Raw genomic sequence first — 11,477 nt, 5'->3', positions numbered from 1 at the left:
AACTGATATACATCAGTCAACACAAAATGCCAGAAGTAATTCCAGTATTGTGAAACTGGAAGAAAATCCCAAATTGTGTGCCAGGTGTTTGCCTGGAAATTACTCAACATGCCTTGAACCCAAAAAGTTGTTTGTGAATAATTAATGTTTGATTTTGTGAAAGGAGACTGATTCAACAGGGTCCCATTTAGAGTAATGACAAACTTCAGGACGAAAAGGATTTATGTTAAAATGTCATGAATATAAAGTCTTAATGACTCTGTATTGGTAAATTTGCAGTGAAACGTTGATTAAGAAGAATGCTTTGGAGTCAGTTAGTCTGTAAAGCATCATTGATTTTCTACTGTTTATCTTTTTTATCAGAGCAGAAATAACATTACTCAACTGCTGCTGGGAAATTGTGTGTTTGTGTACAGAGAGACGCTCTGGGGGGAGACTGAGGTGATGTGGGGGTGCAGAAGGAGGGTAGAGAGTGGATAAAAGGAGGGTGCTGCAGGGTGACACTCTACTTTGTCAGGGGATCAGGATCTGGTAAGAGGATGAGGAGGACGATGCTGTGGCTGCTGGCCTCTCTGGCCTTTGGATCTCTCTCTTCTCTCGCTGATGGAGCTCCACTGTATGTACCACCTTACCTTTGTAATTCCACCTGGGCTCAATGTTTACTGAAGAAGAAATGAGATATGCACTAGTATATGTTGTGTATGTTAGTTTACGCTGCTCCTTGTGTTCAACTTGCTCTTAATGAAAATGTTTGGAAGCAGCTAACACTATATGGAGCTTCATCCATATTCAATTTAAAAAGTATATTTCATAAAGCTAATGTCTTACATCAGGGGTGTCCAAAGTGTGGCCCGAGGGCCATTTGCGGCCCTTGAGGGGATTTTCAAATGAAGAATCAGAAGATTTTGGCCCGAGGCCTCGATTAAGATTGCCACATTAACTTATTTTCCTTTTTAATGTTAACAAGGGCTGAACAATATTCCTAAAATAGAAAATGTTCAGTAACATGTATGTTGTTGTTTTTCTTTTTAAATCTACAGCTTTTATTATTTTCCACATTTTTTTGTAAACTATGAAAAAAAATGTATGCAAAGTTTTTGCAAACAAGCGGACTGTTGTTTAACCATTTAATGACCTGAGCCAAATGCAGAAAGCTTTTTCAAAAAGATGAACCACGTTACAGGCTTGATTCTGAGAAAAAAACAAATAAAGTAGAACAAAGAAATCAAAATATTTGATTTCCTTTTATTAAAGAGTTTCTTTAGTGAGCCTTTCGATTCTGATCTACAAAGTCGTACTATTTTTTCAACTATATTTTAAAAAACAAAACCTGAGGCCCGCGAGCGATTCTAACACGACAATTTTGGCCCGCAAGAAAAAAAGTTTGGACACCACTGTCTTACATAATGAAAGGCAATGGTCCAGTTTGCATTTTGTGTCACAAAGGTTAAACTGTGGTCTGAGTTTGCACAGTGATGTATTGCACCAGACTTTATGAAATGTTGTATTGATCCAATGTTGGATCTGAAGCAAGATAATTAATACATTACTCATTATTTGTGAAGTCCATGCAGGAGCTCTTCCTCTTTTGTTTGATTTATTGTTTCTGCAATTTGGCTGAATTGAAACTTTAACTAACAGACTCCAAGATAGAGGCTCTCACCCTTGTCTGACCATGTTTTCATTCATGTTTGATTTTTGTCCCTTCATTGTTAGGATTTATAACACCATGACACGCATTGTCAGATATCTGTTCATCCTACACCTTGACTGGTCACAAAAGGTGACCCAGTCTTTGCGCTAAGGAACTCCCTGTCTTCATGAAGATCTCAGGGAGGCAGACTCAGTGTCCTCTTTGAAATTTCTTCCTGAAACTCACTTTTAAAGTCCCGCTTTTTCTCAAACCTTTGCTCTCATGCACTTTTTTAACCTTGTTTTACTGATGATGAATGAATCTTTATTTGTTATAAGTTTTAATTGTGAAGCACTTTTTAACTCAAAAAAGTGCCACATGCATTGGCAACGCAAGGCAATTTTATTTAAAGAGCACCATTCATATAAAGAGCAACCCAAAGTTCTTTAGACAGTTACAAAACAGAAGATTAAACACACCATTAAGCAGAAACAATTACAATAAAATACTAAATATATTAAAATATAAGTCATACAACCACACACACACACACACACACACACACACACACACACACACATACAATTTTGTCACATGAAATTTTGTGGGGCCTTTAACCTCTGGGGAATTGATTCCCAACCTGTGGTCCGGGCAACCCTGGAGGGGGGAGCTGTTTGCGCTTAGGTTGTCAATATCAGACTTGCACATATTCACTAATAATCTAGATAACACACAGAGGAAAAAAGGGTTTGGAAACACTGCCGTGGGCCTTGTATGTTTCAGCAGTCACATTTCTTAAATAAATAAAAAATGATTCCATAATCATGCAAATTAGATCAAGTCATTAATATTATTATTACATAGCTTGAAGCGCTTTTTGCACCACGCCTACATAACAGTCTATCTTTCCTTCTTCTCTGCAGGCAGGTGATGTCTGCCCCCAACCTGTTGCGTGTAGGAACAGCAGAAAACATCTTTGTGGAGTGTCAGGACTGCACAGGAGCAGACATTAGTGTGGATATCAACGTGATGAACCATCCGACTAAAAACAACAGGCTTGCACACAAACATGTAATCCTTAACACTGGAAATAACTTTCAGGCGCTTGGGCAAATTACGGTAAATTGAATATTATTACCTAATTTTCTGCCAAGACAACAAATAAGATGTCTAGAATCCATGAAAGCCAACTATAAATATTCCATCATATTGGTTATTCATTGTGTTTGTCTTCTTGCTGGTTTCAGATCCCTGTTGGAGACTTCAGTCGGGATCCAAACATGAAGCAGTATGTGTACCTGCAGGCTCAGTTCCCTGACCGCCTGCTGGAGAAAGTCGTCCTAGTTTCATTCCAGTCTGGGTACATCTTCATCCAGACTGACAAGACGCTCTACACCCCCGACAGTAAAGGTACACACTGCTGGAAACACTGTGGAAAGTGTTGTTTTTTTTTTTTTTAACAAGACAAGAGATAATTTTCTGAAAATAAGTCACTTAAAGGCAGGGTTGGTAATTTTCTCCAGATCCACTTTTTAAGATGTTGGTTGGAATTGTCCTTAGATCCTGACAGAAATTAATAACTCATGTGCTCTGAAAAAGGAACAAAGAAAATCCATCATCTGCAGCAGTTGTAAGCCTGTAAAAACTTTGACCAATGTCTGCCACGAGGTACCAATCTGATGAACCAATCACGCCTCCCTGTCTCCCCGCTAGTTCTCTACACTAAAAGCGTGTCACAGATGACGAAGTTTATACTTTTAGAGGAGTTTGTCGTTGGCCCTTCTGAGTAAAATAGTCACGTTTTTTCAACATCTATTATGATATATAAGTATATAAGTGTAGTGTTTAGTTACCAATGAATTAGACAACGTAGTTTCTACACAATGCAAGCGATGAGTTGAGGTCTTCTTTTGAGGTAGCACAGAGGGGAGGGGGTAAGTGCATATGGAGCACTGAAGGAATCCTAGTTTCAAATCATGCTTGTTTTCGAAAATGACCAACCCTGCCTTTATTTTATATCTTTTCAATGGACAAGGTCACTGTCTATTTTTTTCATGCATTACAGACACTAGTGACGTGGTGAAAAGTAGTTTTGAAAAACAGAAACACCCTCACTCAACTTTCAGAGCCAAAGTTAACGTCTTATTTCCTATCTCTTTTAGTTTATTACAGGATGTTTGCAGTGACGCCCAAAATGGAGCCGGTAGAGAGGGATGATGATACCGCAACTGATGCTTCAATTGCCATTGAGTTTGTGGTATGGTATTTTATTTTTGGGCAGCATAAACTTGAATTCAGTAGTAGCCTATCATATCATCAGTAAATGGCAGCTTTGTTACTGACACTAAACAACCAGCCTTGTGTCTTTGTCAGGTTTGGGGTCTATCTCACTTTAACATTTGACCAATCAAATACAGTAAAACATAATTGCATGTCCCCCTCTAGTTGTTGGGGTTTGTCCTTCACTGATATAATTCCTTAAATTCCTTAAATTTAAGCAATTATTTAAAAAAAGAAGAAGCCATCTCCTTAATAACCAGGCTAATGTATCGAAATCAAAATAATTATTTCATGTTACATCATGTATGTATTAATCTGTACATTTAAATGTCTCAAATTAATGGTTACCAAATGTTGTTTATTTTTTAGACCCCTGAAGGCATAATTTTACCACTTGATCCAGTCTCTCTGAAATCAGGGATCCACTCTGGAGATTACCAGCTGGCAGAAATTGTCAGGTATGACTTATATCTAAATTAACACGATAAATTCCCACGTTTTACTGTCGTACATTTAATTGTGAAGTGGTAATCCTACATTTCATTATGACTAATAACAACAACACTTTGGGCTTACCTTGAATCACTTTATTTTGTCAGTGCAAAATAAAACGTGTTTTAACTCAGTGTTTCTAAAACCTCTATAAATATCTATATTTAAGTACTGCAGGCTACATTAGGAGAAACTTAAACACTTTTTTGAATTGAGCCGACTGGAGTTTCAACTTGTGAAACAGATTTAGGTCAACTAAATTATGAAATATTAGTTACTAGATTTGAACGGTAAATTATTCCACTTTTAAAATGCCTGAAATTAATCTCTTCAGTTTAAAAGTTGATGCAACAGAGTGACATGACAATGTCCCAAGCTGTTTGAGATTTTTTGCTAGCATCAAAATAAAAATGGACAGGTCATTTTCAAAAACAATGACATATATTAGTTTTATCATTTGTTATGATGTCTTTGTGCTGTGTTAAATTATTCATGGGGTTTCAATATTTTGAAAACCGCATTCTGTTTTTATTTATATTTTACACCACTTCCCACATTTTTATGAAATGGGGTCGTACCCATTCTGCAGGGGCTCATCCAGCGTGTAATCATGCTACACAAAATACTAGTCCCAGTGTAAAGCCAACATGATATATAAACCATATATAAAATAATGAAATAGAAATGTATATTGTCAAATTATGACAAAAAATGGCTAATAATTAAAATTGTTGGCGAGAGGAATCATTAAAATTCCTACATTTGCATACATTTTTTTGTGTGCACAAGATAAGAAAAATTGTCACATTACTTCAGGGGCTCCATGGTTTGGAAGGGATAACCCCACCCCCATTTATAACAACAGATAGCATTTACAATTTATCTGTATACAATAAGACAAAATATTTTCCCACACAATAAATGTAGGCTACACAGCTGAAAGTTTCAAAGTATATGGTAAGATTGTAAACATACTTCAAGCTGTAACAGTTTTCATTGCTCTCTGTTTTATAGTAATGAATTGAATTTGTGTATTGTTTGAACTCATTACTGAATGCCATGACAAATGTTTTGTTTTTTTACCTGCAATTTACCTGAAACAAGCAATTTGGTGTATTAATTCCACATTTATGTTTCCGTTATATTTAAAGCCATACATTTTTAAGTAACTTGTTTTCTTTTTGGAAAGATTAGACAGGTGATATTTTTACTTCAGTCATATCTGTCCATTAAGTATAGCTTCAGGGGACAGTTAGCATAAAAGAAGAAACAGCTAGCCTCGCTTCTTCTGAAGGTTACACGTTAGCATTTGACTGGCAGCCATTGATGACTTATGGAAGTGCCTCATCCCATTGAATGCCCAGTTTAACACCTAGTCAATAGTTTTATTATTTTTGTTGTAACAGATTTTTAAAAAATGAGGAAACCCTGAACAAGTAGATTTGAGAGGTGCTTCAGGAGTCGTTTGTTTAGGCTCATAATTATTTTCCTATTTCTAGAATTTGTACCAAGTTCAAAATTTTATGGCTTACTATATTTTATGGCTAACACACAGATCCAAGCAATAATCTTTTTTTCTTAATTCAGAAAGTGATTAAGGTTTAATTATTCCTTTAAATAGTGTTTTAACTAATTATATCTTAAATCCTAATGTTGAAATGAACAGAGTAGACCCTACTAATTATACTCTAGGTTTTACCTTTAGTCTCCCAATGTTATGAATGTTTTTGCTTGATTACCGACATATACTGTTTGTTCTTGTGTTTGGGTGGCTGTAGTCCAGGACTGTGGAAGGTGGTTGCAAAGTTTCACAGCAACCCACAGCAGAGCTACTCCGCTGAGTTTGAGGTCAAAGAATATGGTGAGCCTTTCAATTATCTCCTCTGTTATGTACACAGCTTTACATACTTTTTAAAACTAGTTATTAAGTTAAATAAGGTTAATTATTAAATTAAATTAATAAATAGGCTTTAAATGTTTTGATTTTTTCAGTGCTGCCCAGTTTCGAGGTCAAACTGATTCCTGTGAGTCCTTTCTTTTACGTGGACAACCTAGATTTCACTGTCGACATCAAAGCTATGTATGTAAATGATTTTTGTTTTGTGGATTTAGACACCAGGGGCCCGTTTCTGAAAGAAGATTTTATGAAAACTCTGAATCAGTTCACCCTGAAATGAGGGAAACTCTGGGTATTCCGTTTCAGAAGAGGAGGTCACTCAAACCCTAGAAAGAGGGGTAACTCCAGCCCATTTCAGAGGGAGAGGTTACTTTAGCGCTGAGTCAGTTACTATGGTAACTGAGTCTGTGAACCTAACCTGGTCGGGACCAGGTTTTCTTCAGTGAACCCCGAGTTTCTCTAGGTCTCCTTCCTCTTTCAGAGCCAGAACCTCGTTTAATTTCCTCATTCTTTCATTTAGTCCGTATCACGTTTGTCTGAATAAAAATCCAGGTTGTTTTTTTATGATATGTTAGGATGGCAATACTACAGTGTATAAGACGAACTATTTTATTGAACATGGCATGTCTTTTAGTCGAGCCTCGTTATGAAGGGGCTGCATTACACCTCAGGGAATTAGAGCCTAAATTAACGTTGGGAGATGTTAATTTAATTAGGGTTATTTAATTAACTAAACAGGATAAAAATGAGAGGACATTTAGCCTATGTGTGTGAATACAGGATTATGTTGGGGATAAAGTTAATACACATTCAAATAGACTCTGAATGAAGTTAACTTTAAATCTATAGTCTATATGAGCCTATGTTCTTATATTTCATTTTGAGCTGTTTTAAAGTCGATTTTCTTCTGCTGGATTGCATCTTAATGAAAATAAACTGTAGGTTTAATACCATTCCACCAGTTATGACCTGCAATATTATAGACCTAATTCTGATTAAATATTAAATTAGCCTAATAGACTTTACGCGCTGACGCGAGCAGCTGTTTTCTCTTACACCACTTTTCTCTCCTTTGCCGCTGCAGCAGTGTTACTTTTTTTCATGCTTAAAACCTGTTCGTATTCGTCGTAGCCTATGGCCACATGAAAATATTGATATATTTAGAGATGGTTAAAGTACGAGGATCTCTTTTTTGTCACCTGTTGCCATGGTGAATAGTAGAATCGGGGCTCCATTCATGGTGGCTTTGTATCGTCGTGGTGTACGCGCTGAACACAGAGTTTACCTACTCAGAGTTGATTTAACAAATTGAAATCTGCTGATCTGGAACCGAAAACTCAGAGTTTCCCATCTGAGAGTAAATCAACTCAGAGCTCAGGGTTAGACTGAGGGTTTGTTGAACCTTCTTTCAGAAACGGGCCCCAGGTTTGTTTGTTACATTCATTTGAAGAGAAATTTTTTTATTGAAGGTTGTGTTGTTGATTTAGCCTGTCTGCATGTCATTTTGACAACTACATTTTCTATTTCCCCCTCTGTTTTAGGTACCTGTTTGGTCAAAACGTGGATGGGACGGCCTACGTGGTGTTTGGTGTTATGCAAGATGGTCAAAAGAGGAGCTTTCCAAGTTCTCTTCAGAGAGTGCCGGTGAGCACACAGCTTTACTTTACTGCTTTATTTCTCTTTTTTAGCTTGATAGATTGCTTGGCTTTAAAGGTCACATACTATACAAAATACACTTTACCATGTTTTTTGAACACTGATAGCTGTCTCTAGTCTGTCTACAAACCCCCCAATTATGAGGAAAGTCTGTCCTCTACATCTTTTGACTGCTCCACGTTTCAGAAAATGTGTGCTCAAACAGGCGGTTTGGCGATTTTGCCTTCATGACATCACAAAGGGAAGTAACCCCTCCCCCAGGTGGTGGACACTCCCACAGCTGGGTGTTTGTTCTGTCCTCTGAGTCTGCCTTCTCACTGTGAACAATAAGGCCGTCCCACATCCCCTTCCAGAGGGACGTGTTCAGACACAGCTCATTTGTATTTAAAGATTCAGACACAAATACATCCTGTTTAAAACAGAGTAAAGTGCTCTGTAAACTGTGCCGAAGACAAGTGCAGCTAAAACAGCTAACAATCACTTTTCCCCCATTGGAAACAATATGACCCGTTAGAATACACCGAAGGAAATAAATTTCCAAATGTCATAAACGAGTGTTAGTGTGGACCGTATTGTAAATTGTATAAACTGTCTATGCATGGTGTGGACCCCAGCGGGCCAGTGAGTGTTACTCCCCAGCAACAAACTGTCATATTAGTGTTTTCCAGCTCCGTGCTTTGAGCTCATGCAGGAGAAAATTTTCTGTTTAAAATTTGAAATAAATAATAATTGACAATTATCATGATAATTATCAATATCGACTGATATGACATTTTTTATCGTGATAACATTTTTTGTCATATCGCCCAGGCCTACCTCTGAGACTTATTTAAACTGGTTGAAAGGGAGGATGATATGAGACCTTAAACATACATTATATGCAGTACTTGAAATCATAAAAAACTTCTGCAGTTTTTCGAGAAGTGACTTGGCAATCACACCAACTTCCATACTGTGGTCGGGACTTGAACTGGTTACTTCTACGGTTCCTAATCCAAGTCCCTATGGACAGAGCTATGGCCACCGTGATCATAACAGCCATGCTGATGGATTACATTTTCAAATTTAGTGAAGTACCTCCAAGTATTCACTGCATTACTGTACTACATTTAAAGATGCATTCCTGTATTTTGTCACATTAGATCCAGGGAGGTATCGGATTGGTTACTCTGAAGAGAGAGCACATCACACAGACCTTCAACAACATTATGGAACTTGTGGGAAGCTCCATATTTGTAGCAGTCAGCGTGCTTACAGAGAGCGGTGAGACTGACTGTTTCTGTTCTGTGTGATCGATCATTTTATATTCTTACTAATTCAGCCTCTTAAGTTTTTAAACAAGTTTTATTTATGTCTACATTTTCCTAATTAAGATGCAGAAGATGTAAAGGATGCATGTTTCTGTATCGGTTTATCAAGCAGCAACATAACTGCAAGCGCAGTATCTACATGTATTTGTGATTCTTTATCAATTTACAGGTGGTGAAATGGTGGAGGCAGAGCTGAGAAGTATCAAGATTGTCACGTCACCTTACACCATCACCTTCAAGAAAACGCCCAAGTTTTACAAACCAGGGATGTCCTTTGATGTTTCAGTAAGTTTTTTTCCTCCAGTTTTTAATGATTTTGACAGCTTAAGGGTGGCAATTACTTTCGAAGAAATAGGCTTTTGAAAAAAAACATTTATGTATGAAAATTCACATGTTATTTTAAGATCCTCTATTGTTATTAGCTTAAAGCACAAGTTCTTCTTCAATAACAAATAATTCTGGTTAATCTGGTTATTTTTTTAATCTTGGGACTGCTGGGACTACAAAGAGAAACACTTGTGAACTTGTACCTGACCTTAATATTGAGCATTCAGCTGCAAATACATGTGTACAGGGATTTAAATGTTTTCTTATAATTTAACTGTTTGTGTTTCAAATGACAGGTTGAAGTTGTGAATCCTGATGGCACTCCAGCAAGAGGTGTTCCAGTGGTGGTCGATCCAGGTCAGGTGCAGGGCTTCACCGTAGCTAATGGCATGGCACGGCTAACCATCAATACAGAGGCCAGGACCAGCAGTCTGTCAATTACTGTAAGAGTTTTTATAAAACCCTTCTTAATTTAAAGCCAGTTTGTCCAAATAATACACATTTTTCATATCTATTTACAGGTGTGTGACGTAGTGTTGACAGTTTTCTGCCCCCTGGTGGCAAAACACAGAATAATGCAGTGTAAAATAGCACAGATATCATAAAGCAGACCAAAACAGCAGGCGCATACAGTATATAACTGAAGTCATTCATAACTTCAGTTGAGTTGTAGTTTGACTGTTTATTCTATGTGACTTAAAGCAGATTAATCCTATACATAAATCAATCATTCACTTTTTACATCACTAAATTAAACAATATTATTGTATGCAGTGTTGGTAACAGACAATGTATTGTATCATATGCAGACTTAAAGACTTTGCATTTAGCGGTGAACGCTAAGTTGAGCTAGTTGTTCTTTATTGTGTGAAAATACTTTGGATTGTTTAGATTTATGTTCTTTATTCATCATGAGGGCACACTACATTGCTAGGCTAAACTGTTTCAGTTCAGGCAATATTAGCCTAAGATAAAGGTTTATTCAACTATTTAAGTCTCAGTAGACTAACCTGTCTCTGTCTTTAATTGCAGGCAAGAACCAATGATCCACGTATCTCCCCTGAAAGACAGGCAACAGCCACCATGACAGCTGTACCGTATACCACCAACAGCAACAACTACATCCACATAGGTGAGGAAAAAACTTAAGTAACACCAGTGCATGGTTGTTCAAAAGAAGAAATGTATATTCGAGTTAAATTTTTTAAATCATTACATAGTATGATAACTAAATTTGTTTGGAAAGATAAACGTTCGAGACTTATATTGGAGAAACTTCAGTTACCAGTGGACAAAGGGGGGTTAGCGCTGTCAAAAGTGATGGACTACCACTGGGCTTCAAAAATGACATATATTACTGAATGGATAAATACAATTATGTCAATTCTACATTTCTGGATTTGGAAAATACTGGTTGTGAAGCTGCTCTTTCCGATATGCCATTCATAAACAATGCAATAACACTACAAGGAATGAAAGATAACTTTATTGTCAGAAATACTTTGAAAACATGGAATCGTGTTCATTTGCATTTTGGGATTGTGACTCAATACTCTGTGTTGGCACCTATTTCATATAATCCTGACTTTGTACAGTCCTGCTCAGATGGGGGTTTTAAAACATGGAAGAGTGCTGGTATTTCACAAATACGAGATCTCCTTTCAGATTTAAAATCTTTCTCCCAACTCATGAATGAATTTGATCTTCCTCAAACACAGTTTTTTCATTATCGACAGTTTAGGAGTTATATCAAATCCACTGTATTGCATATGACTCAGCTGGAAAAGAAAATATATTGTTAAAAGCATCGTCTTTAAACAAAAAACTTTTAGTTATTAATATGATCAAATGTTTATCAACATTCCTACTATTAGTAGCAGAA

The 11,477-nt window shown here is 36.9% G+C and overlaps 1 protein-coding gene across 1 annotated transcript in view; it reads left to right on the top strand.

Moving 5' to 3' along the window:
* Positions 1-472: 472 nt before the first annotated feature.
* Positions 473-11,477, top strand: part of LOC110000752 (complement C3) — a 33,262-nt gene continuing 22,257 nt past the window's right edge. The window contains exons 1-12 of the mRNA XM_020656104.3: positions 473-616; positions 2,557-2,752; positions 2,881-3,043; positions 3,796-3,890; positions 4,283-4,371; positions 6,184-6,266; positions 6,398-6,485; positions 7,844-7,946; positions 9,101-9,221; positions 9,438-9,553; positions 9,892-10,038; positions 10,628-10,727. Coding sequence (XP_020511760.1) covers positions 540-616; positions 2,557-2,752; positions 2,881-3,043; positions 3,796-3,890; positions 4,283-4,371; positions 6,184-6,266; positions 6,398-6,485; positions 7,844-7,946; positions 9,101-9,221; positions 9,438-9,553; positions 9,892-10,038; positions 10,628-10,727 — 1,378 coding nt within the window. The 5' untranslated portion in view covers positions 473-539. The remainder of the gene's footprint in view (positions 617-2,556; positions 2,753-2,880; positions 3,044-3,795; positions 3,891-4,282; positions 4,372-6,183; positions 6,267-6,397; positions 6,486-7,843; positions 7,947-9,100; positions 9,222-9,437; positions 9,554-9,891; positions 10,039-10,627; positions 10,728-11,477) is intronic.

This window comes from Labrus bergylta, chromosome 1 (genome assembly GCF_963930695.1).
Source record: "Labrus bergylta chromosome 1, fLabBer1.1, whole genome shotgun sequence".
Lineage (NCBI taxonomy): Eukaryota > Metazoa > Chordata > Actinopteri > Labriformes > Labridae > Labrus > Labrus bergylta.
This window is presented reverse-complemented; position numbering and strand designations above follow the sequence as displayed.